This window comes from Anoplophora glabripennis, unplaced genomic scaffold, assembly GCF_000390285.2.
Source record: "Anoplophora glabripennis isolate ALB-LARVAE unplaced genomic scaffold, Agla_2.0 scaffold182, whole genome shotgun sequence".
NCBI classification, from domain to species: Eukaryota; Metazoa; Arthropoda; class Insecta; order Coleoptera; family Cerambycidae; genus Anoplophora; species Anoplophora glabripennis.
This window is the reverse complement of record NW_019416287.1, coordinates 565,194-584,101: the sequence shown is the minus strand read 5'-3', so window position 1 is coordinate 584,101 and position 18,908 is coordinate 565,194. Positions and strand designations below refer to the sequence as shown.

Below are 18,908 nucleotides of genomic sequence, written 5' to 3'. Positions count from 1 at the left end.
TTTTGGGACATAAAAAATATAGCCTATGTTACTCAGGGATAATGTAGCATTCTAATGGTGAAAGAATGATCGAAATCCGTCCAGTAGTTTTTGAGTTTATTCGTAACAAACATACATAGATACAAAAATACAAATCTTTCCTCTTTATAATATTAAGTATAGACTAGCGGTCCGTCCCGGCCTCGCACTGGTGGACATTTATTTTAAACATTTTGGAATATAAAAAATATAGCCTATGTTACTCAGGGATAATGTAGCATTCTAATGGTGAAAGAATTATCGAAATCCGTCCAGTAGTTTTTGAGTTTATTCGTAACAAACATACATAGATACAAAAATACAAATCTTTCCTCTTTATAATATTAAGTATAGACTAGCGGTCCGTCCCGGCCTCGCACTGGTGGACATTTATTTTAAACATTTTGGAATATAAAAAATATAGCCTATGTTACTCAGGGATAATGTAGCATTCTAATGGTGAAGGAATTATCGAAATCCGTCCAGTAGTTTTTGAGTTTATTCGTAACAAACATACATACATACAAAAATATAAATCTTTCCTCTTTATAATATTAGTATAGATAATATTAATATTGTATTGTATTTATACACATATATTTTGATTTTTCTAACTAAAAATTGTGTTGATAAACTAATTTCTATGTTAAAATCTTCAGTTCATTCACAATTCAACACCAAAATAGTAGTTTCATTCCAAATAAGTTTGAATTTATGCTGTTATTTTTACTGTTTACTACAGAAAGATTTACTGTTTTACACACATTTTACTTAGGATTGTTTCTTCAGGTAGCCTTTGACCGAAGACACACATTGTAATTTTTCTACTACTGTTTTTCAGACTCAGGCCCGGATTTAGGGGGCTACGGGAACTATAGCCTTGGATCTCACGAGATACGAGATCGGGGCGTCTCGGCAAGATCTGGCAAAATCGACTGATTGCGTTTTTTTAGAAAAAGGACCTCCGTAGAGCTTGCATGAAAACTTACTTTAAAAGACTTTTCCTAACTTTTCTACTATTGATTTTTAGTCCCGTGTTCATAAAAAACTTTTCTCTTTGTAAAAATTCTTGGAATATTGTATTACTTTTTAATGGACAATTTTTCAAATAATTGCAATTTCGGAAATTACCATATTCAACATCGGTAGTTAAATTTTAAATAATTCATTTAGATTGTATAGTCTTTCCGAAGTCAGTTGAACACGTAAAAAAACACCTGGCAATAAAATTTAATGAGTTTCATAGGTGTCCCTAAAAAAGTTTTCTGATAAAGGTAAACAATTATAATAATTTGTATATAATGTGCAGAAAATTTCTATTATATGTTCACTTATGCCCTCAAACAATTTTATTATATCGATGATAAATTTCGTTTTGTTCCGTTTCAAAAGGTCTCCAAAATGCCATGTTGTGATAATATTATTTCTCCCTTTCGCAATTGTAATATCAAACCACACCAAATCCCGCATTGCTGCACTGCACTGCTGGGCAATTTGTCGACCACTTGTCAACGGCTGAGATTTATTGCCCAGTAGCCCAATGCAACTGTGGTTGTTTTCCTTTGCCCGCACTCGCATTCTTCAACTGGGGGTATATATTTCTACCACTTTTAGTTCGATGAGACCTGTATATGGGTATGGCTAAATAAATATGCTGCGTCAGCGACCGAACCTGGTACATACTGTCATCCTCTTGGTTCTTCAATTGATATCGGAAGTTTGAACATAAAAAAGAGAAGAATGTAAAAAAATTACATAGCGCTATAAATTAATAAAACTTGATATGTGGGGATATTTAAATGGGGTATCGTATATCCTGTATCTAGGATTATCCAGGATTATTAATCCTATAATTATTAAATATATAATATGTACCTAAATTGTTTTTCTGTTATAAAAGTAAAGAGCGACTACACTACTCCTTAAAAGAATAATTTTGAAGACAACAGGTAGATATTGAAATCTTACCGTTTATAATAAAAGAGGAAATAAAAATCCCTAAATTATTTGAAAAAAAAATTCAGTTACTTGAATTTATATTTTGAAGTTAATTATTTAATTTGAATTAATTTTGATAAGTGACTTTTACCAAAATTCAACAAAAACAAACCTCCAATGAAAATGTTTCCGACCTTCGGTTCTTCATGATTGAATAGAATACTTTTTATATATTTACAAATTCGGAACAAGGGCAAAATTTTGATATTGCCTGTAATTATTTATTTGCGGCAATTTTTTATTACTGTTCTTTATTTAGTTGGGTATTTCTGCTACACTGAAAATAATTTCTTTTTCTTTCTGTTAAAATTTTGACAGTTGCAAGAATCTGCAATAATCCTATAACTTTATTCATGATAAATGAACACTTAATTTTTGGCATAGCGTGAAGTGTTCCAACTTTTGGAACTAATTTATCCTGGATCCACGGAAAAATCGCTCTGGTCGGACATCTTCTGTACCTATTTAATGTTGTTATGCAGTTTTTTTATTGTTGGGACTAAAAAATATTCTTTAAATCACACTAACGAAACATGTACTTAATTATTACTCGAATAATACCTGGAAAAGCATGATTATGTCGGAAATATTAACTAATTTTAAAAAATTTTATGAACCAGTTCTCTAACAGTATTTTGTCTATCGGTATTTAAAAACCAATACTTAAATATTTGAAACACATTGCATACTGTATCTATATATAAAATGTCAGTAATTTCTGAAGTCAATCAATATTTAAATTATTTAAAGGTTTAAATAATCAAAGCGTATTTTCTATTGGTCAGATGGACCTAGTCAACCACCAATGAAATTTGGTAGATGAAAACGACCTGAAACAGTTAGCCGTTGTAGGCAGGATAAACGATACATTTATTTACGGTACTCAGCATGCGCCCTGCATGACCAGGGAATTTACGACCAATATACCAAAATGAACTTTTCATTATTTTTTACATTTTTTATAAAGATAAATCCTTCAACTTTAAAATAGTTTTATATAGGTACTATTTTTAAAAGGACATTCAAATGTTAACTAATTTCCTACCAGGTTTCTGTCAGTTATTTTTTATAAAATTAATACGCCTATCATTATATTAATAAATATCGCCATGTTGTCGATAGCATCAATAAACATTGAATGTTTTCAAGGACAAAAAATATTGAAGCAATTTTGAAAAGAATGCTGTAGTTTTTTATATTATCTAAAATATATATTGTCAGTAAATACTGATAACCATCACCACGATCATTACAATGTATCATTTTCACTTGTTTTAAGAACACTGTGAAGACACCCAACCTGAAGTAAATGGGGGAGGTTGCTATCTGCCGCGAAAAAGAATTCGTAAATTATTCAGAACGTCAAAGTTGGAGACATTTGGAAAATAAAACGAGTTCAGTCCTGCCAAAGGTAAATATTTTGATGTGGGTGTGATTTGCTAATTAATAATTAACTATACCCAAACTCCATTTTAGTTCAGGGCGCAAAGGGTGGAGTCAATTTGGACAAAACATGAAATCGACCATTCAGGTTCAGTTACACTATTATCACCCCTATGAAGGCTTGGCCACCCATGACCGTTCCATCGCCAGCTAGAGTGGTAAGCAAAGTTCAGCTAGAATCTTGGAATAGTAAACATGTTGCTGTGTTCCTGTGCACGGTGGGCCTAGGCAAGCAGAGGTACGTTATCATTCAACTTAAGTTCCAAAAATAATTTGATAAAATTAGTGTTAAATTTCTTCAAATTCAATTCGGTTTTATTCGTCAGCACGAATATTATTCAATACTGAGTCGGACTGATGATGTTAAGGACTTTTATTATTTGTACTTACTAAATTTGTGTCATAATTTAAAATATATAACTAAAAAGTGGGCTTTAATTACAGATGGCGGAGATGTCACCACCAGTAAGCTTTCCTATTAGCAACATTTAGAACAATGAAATAAGACTCTTTTGATTTTGATTGTTGCTCAGAAAGCCTTACACAGAATTGGCTTTCGGGCGATAATCAATTTCACAAGAGGTCTTATATCGCTAAGACTGGAAGAGATGGAACAAAACAGTCATCGCCCACGACACTTAAGATCTTTTAATATTAAAACATGTACAAGGATTTTAGGTAAGACTATTATTTCATGATATTAAATGTTACATATTGAGTTAGGTCAATAACTGAAACCATACTATGTTGATGAACTTAAGTTACTAAAGGAAAATACCTGAAGAATGTGGAATGGCTCGATTTATCAGAATTAAAACGAAAGGAACTTTTTTCTCTAATAGTTTAGAAGTCAATGTATTTCAAAAATTTAAAAAACGAGGTAAAAATAAAAAAGTTGTCAATACTCAACTTGAATATTACTACGTAAATCAGTGTCCATATCAGAGTAGGAAGTGGGGCAATATTCGATTAGCTTGTTTTCAGGAATACAAAAGATTGATATAAATGTTTATCCAAAAGTATTCATGGATTTTATATTTATGTACAGAGAGTATCCAATATTTGTAATACAAAGTATCCAGTCATTGTTATTCACTGAAAACAAATATTCAGTGTTTTGGTAATGGATTCTATAAATAATTTACTGAATATTGTTACTTATGCATACGTTGATACTCATCTGCAAATTACAATAAGTGAAGAAGCTATGTGGTAGTTACGAATGAAAAAATATATAGGGCAGATATTCTATTAAAATAAGAAAATTGTCAGCTACTTCAGGTGTAACCATAAGGAATTGGAAGTTAATAATATTTTGAAACCTGACTTGATCGTTCTTTTATCCACAGTTTCACACAATGATGATATGAATACTGGATAATATATTCGTATTCATTCAATACATTCAGTATTCACAAATTTTTTGTGAATACTAAATGATGTATTCATCATTCAGATTTTCTGATATTCCCCTAATTGTCAATTTGCGAAGAGAAGTTTATAGTTTATTTAAAAAATTGTATTTTTGATGGCCTGAAAATATCGGGAGGCAATTTAGAACCACCCTGTAGATCTAACAACTCCTACTGTTTTCATTATGGAAGTAATGTTAATTCGCAGGCAATGGAAAGGCTATAAGCATAGAAAGGTACCACAAAACACACGTATGCACTTTTTACAGGTTATAAGTCGGAAAAATGTATTTCTTGACTTTTTTAATAAACTAAATATTTTTGCTTCAATCTTATTAGTTTTCATGACCTATCTACTGACACGTTTTGAGTGTAGGTGAGATATAACCTACAGGTGTATTATATCTTAATTGTAACTCCTATTCAATGCCTATTGGTACAAAACGCTACTTTGTACCTATTGGCAGAACTACCCAAAAGCTAGATATGTAGTTTGTCGGTCCTCTGACCTATAGCATACTGATGTGAACTAATAAGTTCGAAACCGGTATTTGTTTAATGATTCTGCTGATGAATTTAGCTATATATCTACTAAATAATGAGGATGGAATTTAATGTTGTACAGGGCTGTATTCCGCAAATTAGCTGTTTCTCACAATACTATTAGTTAAAAATTGAACATCGTATATCTCAAAAAATAAAATATCTGCTACACTATTAATTTTTGAATATTGCCTTGATGGTTCATTTGATTACAAATTATGTTCACTATCACGCCCCCGGACGAATACGTTACCAATCACCCGGAATATTTATATATAATACATATATGTATAATTTCATAAATAGGCATAATAGCATAATTTCGAAACGGGATTTTCCAAGTTATAGGGTTGAAAATATACCGACTTCTGAGTCGAAACATTATTTAAAAGTTGAAATTTTTGAATTTCAAGTTTGGTACCTTCGACAATTCAACAGAACATGACCTAAGGAATTTTTCAAATTTTGAACTCAGAACAATATTTGTTTTTTACATGAAAGAATTTAAATAATTTTCTGATACCGATATCAGAAATTATAATTTTCCGATTTGTTACTCGAAAATCAAGGCTTTGTCAGTCGGAAAAACAAACAAGTAAACTCCTAAAGCGATTTTCGTTAAATTTAATATTTTCGTGGTGCCTAAGGATAAAAAATTAGTTAAGCGAACTTCAACATCTTATGCGAAGGGTATAAAAAAATGTGGTGTAGATTTTACAGTTTTTGTTTTATCTTTACAAAGACATCACTTCCCTAGAGATTTTCCACCTGTATAATTGTAATTTATTTTATTTTATTGATTTATTTATTCTTCATTACTAGAGTCACGTTCACAGTTAGGTATAAGGGGTTATCTATTTAAAATCTTTAAAAAATATTTTTTTACTATGTGAGAAAAAAGTTCAGTTAAAGAAAATATTTGTATACGTGTTAACTTGATCGGCTATTTACAAACATTTTTAATTTCTGTTCACATTTTCGAGAGAAATGTGTCTTAAGTTTCCAGAAAAATTATTAGTGAAAAAATGTTTTAAGTGACGTTATTTATTTTTCTGGATTTTCATTTTTAACTGTTTTCTTTTTGTGAAAAGATAACTTGTCTGAGATGTGTGTGTGTGTGTGTGTGTGTGTGTGTGTGTGTGTGTGTGTGTGTGTGTGTGTGTGTGTGTGTGTGTGTGTCTGTGTATGTAAGTATGAATAAATGAATTAATATGATTATGGTGACAATATGTGGAACCGCTGATGAAAACTATGGCTTAACTACATGTTTTTATGTACAGCGATCTTGTCGACAGCGCCAGCCTAACTATCGATAGAGTCGGTGATTTCAAAAATGTTTCTTCGCATTATTGTGGTACCTAAGTCAATACGTATTATAAAAAACACTCTAAAATTGTAAAAAGTATTACTATAATGTTTTTGCAACTTTATTTACTCTTCAAATATACTTTTCAAGTTTGTAAACACCCTATAGATAGAACCTAGACTCTTTGGTTCTTCATGTGTCGACCAAAAACAACTCAACTGTTTTCAAAAGAAATATTCAATATTTAATTGTTCTTCTAGGCATCCCTATAATAATTCATTACATAGGAAGAAAGTATTAAAGATTTGGTCCTCTTCATTTTTTCTATCAATATTAAGCAACAGTCAAAGTTGGCCGTACATTGAAAGCTGCCTGGAATTGTGCTGGCTTACCCATGCATTCCTATGGCGGATTCTATAGCAAAAGGATTGCGAAATCGGCACAGCTTATCTTGTTGGCACAGCTCAGCTTTTGGTGTATGGCCGGCTTTATAGTTTGAGAAGACATGTGGAGTGGATCCGGATAGATCCCGTCTGGTAAGATCGTTATAATTCTGTATAGGTTATGACCACAAACAGCATCTACCTCTTCTTACAAGTGACCTGATGTATAAATTTTTGTATTTATGATTAAATTGTTTAAAATATTGTCAGCATTATTTAATTTTATTGGTGTTGGAATATGTATATATTTTCATGCGATCGGTTGGTTTTTTGTATAATAAATATTCACAAATAAATTTTCACAAAATTCAGGATTATTTTCGTAAATACATAATTCATAAGACCATGCGTTTTATTTCATATACATTTTCCCCCCTAACCCACTTCCTTTACTCATATGTGTAAACATCTCGATAAATTTAAATTGCGTCGTTAACTTAGAATTCATATTTTTAAAGAAATTTGTATGACCAACTTTTAGATTTCTTCGTCATCACGACGCCATGGAATATTTTGTAAAATAGTAATCTTCATTTCGATATGCATCATTTGATATAGAAAAAAAAATCATTTTATCTATACTGACATCGGTATCTTTGAATAGGGAGAAGTGAATAAGGAATAATAGGGAGAGGGTTAAATTAGTTCTGGCTATGTCGAGCCATAGTCATGTTACAAATCAGGATATCCTCCAGATGTCTTACCATATGACCCAGGGACGTATGGTTTGGATTATATGTTATCCTCAGAACATTCTGAGCATGTTGGAATATTATGGCAAATATAGATTATTTTTCGGACATCCGAATGTCTTATTCTTACAAATTATATAGTATATCCGTAATGTATGCCCCAGGGACATACGGTTAGCTGTCAATAGTACAGCCTGCTATATGTCTTGAATATTATGAGGGATATCTTCTGGATGTACAGGCGATATATTTTCCTTTATTACCAGTTCAGTTGCTATCAGTAACTACAATAATTAAGTTAAACTATAAAATAAAAATTTGTATTTACACAATTTAAAGGTTCTTGTAGAGAATCCAGAATCTTATACTGAGAAATATGGGTGCTTATTTATTTTATAAAAATATTTTTTATTAGTTTACTTTAAATAATCAGAGTATCAAAATGTCAGTCAACCAAAGAGTTCACAAAAATATGCCCAATGCGGTGTTCCGCTTACCGTTCTTCGTCTTCCTAATCCAGGTAAATCTTTTATATTTCTTCAAACTTTTTGGATACTTTACTTATTGTAGCTCGACTAATTCTCTGGTGTGGATACTTATGGCGAAGTAAGTCACTACGGATTTTATCTCCGCATCCAATCATAATTAAAATTTTAATCCTCTGTTTTTCGCCTAAATGGGCAACCATTCAAAATAATTTAACAAGGAATGAATTGGAACTTGGAACTAAATCTATTCACGTTCTACCTAAGGTACCTACTCTGGTAAATTTTATGTGTTTATCGATGTGTTTTAAAGAAAGTAGAATAAGATTAATAACGAGTAGGCACGTTTTTTAAAATATGAAGAGACTATGATTGTTTGAAATAGGCGTCAGTACGACATAAAAGAAAATAATTTTTGACATTTTTTTGACAACTATGACAAAAAAGTAGGTAAAATGTCTGTAATGTTATAGGTCTGTCAAACATGACTCTAAAAAAATAGAAAATATTACAGAAAAGTGACAACTTTTATTTACTAATTGACCTGTTTCAGTGATTTTTTAAAATCTGAACTGGAAAAAAAAATATGAATTTTGTTCCATCATTTTAACTGTAATACATCGCACATTGCCGAACATTCAGTGTAAAAATATCCCTAACGTCTATCATATTAAATACATATATTGCAAAATATTGAAGTCTTGTGAAAAGGCCGGTATTTTGTTCCATAACCTGTGACCTGTACCATTTCTCTTAACGTGTTTTCAGCGTACCATATATTCATTTTGAGTAAAAATGTCATCAGAATAATGTAATATACATACTCGTAAATATGTTAATATACGTGTGTACATTTACTCCACTTAATTTATTATATACTTACCGGCATTGTTTATTAATAATTATAATTATAGTTTTATACATTAATAAAAAAAACATAAAATGACACTGATATTAATTAAAAAAAAAATAGTCCGTTTTAAAGAAAACGTATGACCAATGTAAAACATAGATATTTAAAACATTTGGGAAAAAATAATCACACCTACTATGGTTAATTAATGTAAGCCAATCTGTGGGTTAATCCATAAACCACCGGTTAATCTATGACCAAGTTAATAATGACTATGATCATTTCCTTTAAAATTATTTGTTCGATTTCTATTTTCCCGCTTTTAAATTACCGCACAAAATATTCGTTTGAGGTTTATCATGTTGCCTATGTATGGAACGCATTTAAACGATAAAAATATAGTAGACTGCGTGGTGCCAAATATATGTATTAAAATAGCTTTTATTAATCAGTCGTTTAAAAAAAAAAGAAAAGGGAATATCGATATCGAGCCGTGTGACTAGCGTAGAAAAAAAAAAGAGATTTTTAATACTGAAATCAGTTTGACGAACGATTAACCAACAAATGGCTTTTGAAAGTGTCCGCTTTGTTGGCATTTTGTCGCTGATTTGTGTAGAAATACAATTGTCTAGTTTGATTGTTGTTCTTCAGAACCGTGAGACATTTCTGTGAAATTTTTTCTCCATTGGAGGATTTTCTTAACAAGCTGCATTTACACAATTTTTTGTTTCGGTTATTTCACACCAGCTTGCCTAATTTTACATAATCATCAGGAGACAGACACCCTCTATAGAGGGTTTTATAATTTTGGACCAATTTTGATTCTTACCAGCATTCTTGCATCCGTACGTTGGTCCTAAGTTTTGTTTTTTCTGCAGTGTTGAATAAGACAGAGTATCTTAGTCTAGGCTGCACAATTTACTAACTTCCATCCATAGATTAATTTCCATCTAGATCATTCCCAGAAACTGTATAACAAGCAGTGTCTTGAATTTCCCTCCACCGGCATAAGGAAAATCCATTGGCGTATCGAGAAATTCAGCTAAGGTTTACATGGTTACATGGTTTACATATATATTTTTTATTAATAGTATTCTTATTTAACATTGTTTTCTTATTACCGCCGTTTTAAGTATTTTGCTGGATGTTTTCACATACATATATCCATGCAAGCGTATTATCTTGAATTTAAAAAAATTCTATGTGAATCAGAATTATCTTGGTAAATTTAATTAAGTATACATGTTTCTTAATAATTATTTGCATTCCTGAAATTAGTTATTTAGTTATAAAATTATAATATGCGAGAGATATTGTAACATATTTTACATTTATTGGTATTTATGGCAAATTTTATGGTGTATTTCTGTAAACCCTATGTGTATACGTTTATACGTTCGCTAGAAAGTCATGAGATTCACTTCGGTAAAATAGATGAATAAATAAATGCTCGCTATAGTTCAAGTAGCAATTGTCTTAGTTAATCTCGGTTAATTGACCAATTAACATTCAGAATAACAAATTAGTTGATATCAGTTAAACAAAATACAGCTGATACTTCTTAGTGTTAGCATCAATGTTGGTAACCCTGAATTTATCATATCCAGCAAGCATTTTTTTCCCAAATAGAATAGACCTAAACTCCACCCCTTTGACGTGGCATCAATTTTAATTTAAAGAGACATATTTTATGAAAGTATGAATATTTAGGTACTAAAGTATTACATATCATACTTAATCTAACCCAACCTAATCCGATTTGCTATAAATCCATTTTCCAAAACTTCGTGCATACATTTACTGCGCTCAACAAAAACGGAGTTCGAAGAAGAAGAAGAAGATCTATTCATTCTATTTGGGAAAAAAAACGTGCATCTAGATCTAGCAAGCAACTATGAGGGGTTTATGAAAAAGATTCAATTCTACAATTACAATATCAATGGCTCAGCCAAATAATTTTTTTTAATTGTTTGTTGTTTGTGTCCTAGATCTAGGCCTAGATAAATGATACTGGATCTAGGTTATACGTTTGACGTTTGTGTTATGTATACATATTTACTATATTTACGCATACGTAACAGATGTGTAACAGGTAGGGGGCAGGGTTCAAAGTGCAAGTCCATTGGTTTTTAGCATGTTATATATTTTGTGATACCTACTCAGTTTCATATAGTCCAAAGTGTAAATTTCGTTATAAAAAGATCTTCATCGTGTAAAAATATATTATTCTTATTAATCTTACCCCAACCTTTGTCAAATTGCTACAGGTTTATTTTAAAAATGTTGTGTATATCTAGAGTTTGTGTTCAAAGTCGAATTGTACCTAAAAATGCTATTTTGGCAAGGTAAAACTGTGTAATTTCTAATTTCTAATTTTTTTTTAATAAATGAGTTTTAGGAGTTTGCATATCACTACACCTAAATTTAAGACTGTACAAAATACAGAAAAGACAGCAACGACAAGAACTACGGAAGATTATTCTTTCGTTATGAACGTATTTAGGGGGCAAATAGAAGCAAAACAGGTCTTTCCATTTCCGAATGTTCTCAATGAAGAGCAAAGAGAAACTCTTCAAATGTTAGTTGACCCAGTTCAAAAATTTTTTGAGGTTAGTTTTAGGTTTAAACAGAAGTTTTTGTGCATTTTTAACAGTAAATATCTCTATTTTACATGCTCTAATTAGCAACTATATATTTTCTCCTTTAAACGTTTCTAAAGTTAAAAGTACATGAAAGCTTAAGAATGTCTGCGCAGCACTGTCTGAGAGAACTATATTAAGTACTTTTAACATTTATAGTAGAAGTTTTAAAACAAACAAAAATTAAGTTGCTGACTGTAACCGGTGTTAATTAATGTGATAGACATATTCCATATGTTCTACTACATATTCTGTTTAAATGAGGAAAGTTCGAGTTTTATTTAATACATGTTGGTGTTCAGTGTATTATAACTTTGAATAATTTACAAGTCATGCCTGGTAAGCCACCAACTGTATTTCCGAAACGTCTACATTATATATTTTAAAGTTGAAAGTATGATTTATTTTTATATGTAACTTATGTTTAGCCTATACCGTACTTTCACCGTACAACGCTACTTAGGGAATTAGCTTCGTTCGAGTTCATAAATTCGGAAGGGTGGGAAGCGCTGGGTGTAAGCCAACTGCTGCAGCAAATTTACAACAGCGCCGCACGCAGAGATCGACATCCCCACCCCTGAAGCTACACGAGTGACCAACCTATGTAGTGTTTTCCTGTGAAAGTATGGTATATACCAACTCTGTTATTTAAAAAATTTATTAGTTATATATTTATAGGAAATAAATGATCCTGCCAAAAATGATGCAGAAGAAAAAGTTGAAGAAAAATCTTTAAATGCTTTGTGGGAATTAGGTGCCTTTGCTCTGCAAGTTCCTCAGGATTTAGGAGGGCTTGGATTAACCAACACACAATATGCTAGACTAGTTGAAATTGTAGGAGCACATGATTTAGGTTGATTACTGAATATAAATCGGCATAGACGAATCCTAACTGTTAATAAAAATATGTTGTAGGAGTTGGAATTACATTAGGTGCACATCAATCTATTGGTTTTAAAGGTATATTATTATTTGGAACGCCTGAACAAAAGGAAAAGTATTTGCCAAGAGTGTGCTCAAGGGAATTCGCTGCTTTTTGCTTAACAGAGCCCTCATCTGGGTCTGATGCAGGTTCGATTAAGTAAGTAATTTGGTTATTACTTAATTAGGTATAATTTATGCAACTTTAGTAAATTTTATCTACAATATTTATACTAAATAGGTCTGCCTCATCTGTGGATATTATTAGATATCTCTAGGATATTTTTAGGCGGCCATAGTGCAAGGGGCCAAGTATTACAACAAAAACAAAACAAGTTTTATTTATGCAACATCTTGCACTTAAAACTTCTTAATATGTTTCTATATCTCTTCAGTATCTCCTAAAATTTTTAAGATATTGCAATAGTCGAGGTGTCAACTTATAGGTCTATTTGACACCTTCTGAACTAACTGTTTAATTTATAACTTATAACAAAAGGCTTTATGAAAAATGGTTGTCATCGAACATCTGAATGGAAAAAAAATTGTAAAGGAAGTAAAAGTGCATCAAAGTTACTTGATTTAAATCTCTTTATTTTTCAAGAATATTGCCCTGCCTATAGAGTGCTTTTTCTTAGGTTTTTCAACTCTTAAGCATTTTTACATGGATAGAATATAATCAAACCAACTTGAGACTTCCAATAGATACTTATCTATATTTTAAATTATAATCGCCACGTTACTGTTTCATTTTATGTTTGATTAAATTATTAAATATTTATGTATCCATTTTTAGAACTCGTGCAGATCTGTCTCCAGATGGCAAGCACTATATACTTAACGGGTCAAAAATATGGATCAGTAATGGTGGACTTGCAGAAATTATGACAGTATTTGCCCAAACTCCAGTTACGGACAAAAAAACTGGAAAAACTGTTGATAAAGTTTCCGCTTTCATCGTTGAAAGATCATTTGGAGGAATAACGAATGGACCTCCAGAGAAAAAGATGGGTATCAAATGTTCTAATACAGCGGAGGTAACTATTTTTTTAATTTTCAAACCAGCTGGTTATTATTCTATGGCAGATATGACATCAAAAAATAAGGCTACCTTTCTATATAAACTTTTTTCCAAAAAGGAAAAAATTAACCTCTTTCAAGGGATATGGTAAATATGATGTTTTTTGTGATATCTTGGAAAGTCCTTTGCAATATCTTGTGTGAATTTCAAACTTAAAGTATCTGCACACTAATTTAAACAGTATTATTGAAATTCTACATATTTTGCTAGGGGCATTTTTAGGGAATGACTATCACTATTCCATCCCAAACTTGTTTTTACCCGCTTTTTACAAAAATTAATCTCTAGATCTGTAGTCTCCAATCTGTCAATGCGTACTGTGACTGATGATGCAAGTGATTTATTACCATAGGAATATAAACTTTTTGGACTGCTGGATGCTATTTTGCAAACTATTATTTTGACATTGCTTATCCTGTTTTTTTTTTAAATGCCACTTTATTTACTTTAAACTTGTTGTATCCTAGAGAGAAATAGATTTTTACGATTTAGATGAACAAAATATTAACGAGATATCTCGAAGGACTTTTAAGATATCACAAAAATATATCTACTATCCCCCTATTTGCAAAAAAATTCATATAAAATGGCACTTTTTTCATACTATCCATCCTGGTGTTATTGCAAGACGATTAAGGATCATCTGGTACAGTGTGCAACAGCATATTTCATATTTAAACAATGATTAATAAAAATTCTAGACCTATTAAATAACTTGATAATAATTTAGGTATATTACGATAATGTAAAAGTACCAGTTGAAAACTTACTGGGAGAACTTGGTAGTGGATTCAAAGTGGCGATGAATATCTTAAATAACGGAAGGTTTGGAATGGCAGCTGCTTTATCGGGCACAATGAAGGCTTGCATAAAGAAAGCCACGGAATTTGCTACACAGAGGAAGCAGTTTGGTCAAAGAATCGACAATTTCGGAACAATTCAGGAAAAAATTGCTCGAATGGCTATGTTGCAATATGTCACAGAATCAATGGCTTATATGATATCTGGTAATATGGATAGCGGTTCCCAACATTATCATTTAGAAGCAGCTATATCTAAAGTAAGTAATTGCAGATTCAAAATTATAAACTGCGGTAGTTTGAATATTTCACCAAAATATAAATTTATCCTGTAACTTAAATAATTATTTTTAAATTTAACATTTTGTTTTCTTAGTGGACATGAGTAATAGGAAAATAATTATTAGAATTTTAGTCCTACTTTTTCTTATTTATCCAAAATAAATAAATAAATTTGTTTAGTGTTTTGCCTCGGAAGCTGCTTGGTTCGTGTGTGACGAGGCGATTCAAATTATGGGAGGCATGGGATACATGAAGGAAACTGGATTAGAGAGAGTCATGAGAGATCTGAGAATATTTAGGATATTCGAAGGGACCAATGATATATTAAGACTTTTTGTAGCATTAACAGGTTAGTTAAACCATATCATTTAAGTCGGAGTTCAGGTCAGTTGAATTCGCACAGAAGTTAAAAAGGTTGTGGAGTTTATGTCGAATGCCTGTGAATTCGCGTGAATTAGTGTATTTTAAATGAATATATCATGCAAAAAGGGGAAAAATTTAGTATAAACTGTCGTAAATTGAGAAAAAAGAAAACAAATCATAAAATTTTACTTACTGGGGATTTTAATAACATTACAATTGCATACAGATTTCATTTGTTAAAATATCTTTAGTGATTAATCACAAAAAGAAATGCTAAACGAATTAAGACAGACACATTATTGTGTCATCTACATCACACAAACTAGGAGAAACTTGAGCCTATGAGTTTACACATATTTTTTGGTACATATAAATACGTTACTTTATATTATATTTAGTTTCAAATTGTAAATATTTCAAAATGGTGATTTATGAAGGCAATAGGAATTCAGAATGAATGTAGGCAGGTCCATTCCATTGCTATTGGTATTAAAAAGAAAAAGTGTCCTCACAACATTCTGTATTTGCAGTTATCTGTGGTGTTAATGCTTTCACTGCCCATGTTGTTACTTAACGTACGATTGTTTTTCGGGTTGTTATACCATGCCGTATGTACCTGGTTGCTGCCAGTTACAGACTTACAATGCACTTCCTTAGCTTGACTTGCCCTTGTTGTTCCCAGACTAGGCTCTGTAGGGGCGGACCTACTATCTCGGGATCATTAGGCCTGCTCCGATATTGATTTCACAACATTAGTTGTGACCAGTTAGAGGCCGTTGCGGAATGTCTTCAGAGGATTGCCATTGTCTGAGAGGCAGTTCTGTCCATAATGGCCTTAGAACCAATAAGCACCAAAATGAGTGTCAGTAAATACTAGTTTAGCACTGAATTTTCCAGTTCATTTGTTTCCTTTTTAATTAGAAAGATTCATCCCTTTTATATAATTACTCTCAATCATATATTATTTATTACCAGTAGCTTTGTAAATTCAGAATTAGATATTTTTTTGTTTTAAATACTGTATTGATACTAACTTTTATGGGATTGACCTGGTTGCACTAAAAAACTTAATTTTTTCGATACTATTAAATATACAGGGCTTTCGTTAATGTCCGAGATATACGTGACCGCGACGATAGGCAACCAACATTACATTTCCCAATACAAATTGGTATTCCATAAATTCCAATAAATCATTGTTATTCCGATTTTCATTGAACCATTCACAATACCGTATTTGTTGGTCGTAGTCAGGTGGATGCAACTGCTGAATAATAGAGACTTTGTATGGGTGCAATTCCTTCTTTAAAGCCTTGTGACATGTTCCCACCAAGAACCCTATCGACAAAACAAATATTCAGACATGTATGTTAGCTTTAAACGATATAAAATTTTTATTTTTTTTACACCATATAACCGTTTCAAATTTGTGCTGCTTCATTTTGTCTACATGATTCTACTCTGCAGTTAACACTGCAGACTCACATTCTCACAACGTCATGAGAATTTCAATTTAATACAGACAGAAATTCATTTTAAGGCTTTTAAGTTAATAAATGTAGTTTCAAGTATTTAATGTGTGTAACATGAAAACTACCTGCATACCTGTTTGGGCAGACAACTGGGGGATAGATTTTTTAGGGCTCTTCTCCATACGTTGTCGAATTCGATTCAGTTAAAACTGTTGGCCTGCCTGTTGATTTCCCCTTACGAATGCAATGTTTTTCGTCATATCTCTTGACAAGTATTGATTTGTGATTCCTAAAAACGTCATAATCAACGTCTATATCAGGGAAAGCTTCAGTGAATTGGTCAATACAGGATTGTAATGAATACGACCAAATTCCATCTGGATTTCGCGTGGCACTCCGAAAATGTGTCTTTAAAATATAGACATCTTGCTCAGGTGTAAAAGTCATTTTTAAACATTTGAAGTCTAAAAATATGAAACAAATATAAGTAAACATGACCTTAAAATACATTATTTACTTACGTAAAAAACACAAACAAATTCTGTAGCTCTGAAAAGAACTGTTGTTAGTAAAGTAAATAAACGTAAAAATATTGGTAAATCACAAAAACAATCAAGGGAAAACGTTCAGGCATAAGAACGTATATTATAAAAAATTATGAAGTAAAAAATTTTACAATGTTGAGGAATTATAATTTTTAGGTATTCAATATGCTGGAGCACACCTAAAGGAACTTCAGATGGCTTTTAAAAACCCAACGGCTCATTTGGGATTGATTTTTGAAGAAGCGTCCAAGAGGGTTGTGAGGAAAGTCGGTTTGAGTTCGCCGCCTTCAATGGAACATCTAGTACATAAAGATCTGACCAATGAAGCCAATTTGCTGGCAAAGGTATTTTTTTTATTCCATTTCTTTTATGGTTAAATTAGATTTTTAGACAACACAGTGGCTAGTACGCTATAATTTTTTTAGGTATCAATTTTGTAAATAATAATCAGTTATAATATTTTAGAGCATTGACTCCTTTGGACAAGCCGTGGAAATGGTTTTAATAAAATACGGTAAAAGTATCGTGAATGAACAGTTTATCCTTAACAGACTAGCCAATGCAACTTTCGACATATATTCTAGCGCGGTCGTACTGTCTAGAGCTAGTCAATCTCTCATGGAAAACAGTAGTTCAGCCTCACACGAGAGATTACTTGCTGAAACGTGGACTTCAGAAGTAAGTTTTCTTCAAAAATATTACTCGCCGAATGTATAATTAACAATACTTATTTTAGGCAACTGATAGGGTGGCACTTAACTTAAAAGCTATATCGTCAGGGCGATGTTTGGATAATTTCTCAAAAATGAGTTCTATATCCAAAAATATATCTGTAGCAGAGGGAATTGTACAAGTAAATCCATTAAAATTATAAAAAATATTTATACTATAATGTAATTGTGTTTATTTATGAGATTGATTATTTTTAATAATTTTGTATTTTGTATTAATAAATATTTTTTTTATTTGTATTTTTATCATTGCATTTTCAGATAAAAAGTTAACAGAATATGGAAATATCTGCAGTATGTTTTGGATACATTGCACTTCCTAAGCTTCAGCCTAGCCCTTGTTGCTCTCACGCCAGGTTCTGTGGGGGAACCCGCACTCCACACCGCTAGGCCTGGCAACATATTTATGATGGCATCATTTCAAAAATCATTTACGATTTTTCGTACTGCTCCCTTGACTTTCTAACTCATTTCTTGGGAATCAATATAAAACTATAAGAGGATAACATTTCAGTGGTTGTCACAAACTTTTCAATACTAACACCAATATACGAACCGATTTGCATTAAATGTCATGTCACAAAGTACACGATTATTTGTTTTAATATATTTTTAATATTTTCCTTTATTCGTCTTCATGCAATTTAAATAACGTCTATAGAAAAAATAGTCTATACTAATTCTTATTCCCTTCTGTCAAAATGAAATAACATTTTCCAACACTAACATCATAAATAACATTTAATGAAGAAAAATATTAACTGAAGATATAATTTATTAAATAACAATACTCATTATTCTCATTTGGTAACAATTTTCACGTGTTAACTATTTACAATCAGTAAAATCAGATACAAACGTTCACCTGTAATTTAATTTTG

General features: G+C 31.5%; 1 protein-coding gene across 1 annotated transcript; it reads left to right on the top strand.

Annotated features, from left to right (window-relative positions):
• The first annotated feature begins 11,202 nt into the window (after positions 1-11,202).
• LOC108910959 (very long-chain specific acyl-CoA dehydrogenase, mitochondrial) lies at positions 11,203-18,208 on the top strand. Its single transcript, XM_018715746.2, has 10 exons — positions 11,203-11,538; positions 11,592-11,802; positions 12,511-12,685; positions 12,748-12,913; positions 13,550-13,790; positions 14,565-14,894; positions 15,097-15,265; positions 17,453-17,640; positions 17,762-17,974; positions 18,033-18,208. The coding sequence occupies exons 1-10, from the start codon at positions 11,474-11,476 to the stop codon at positions 18,168-18,170; spliced, it is 1,896 nt and encodes a 631-aa protein (XP_018571262.1). The 5' UTR covers positions 11,203-11,473; the 3' UTR covers positions 18,171-18,208.
• Positions 18,209-18,908: the final 700 nt, after the last annotated feature.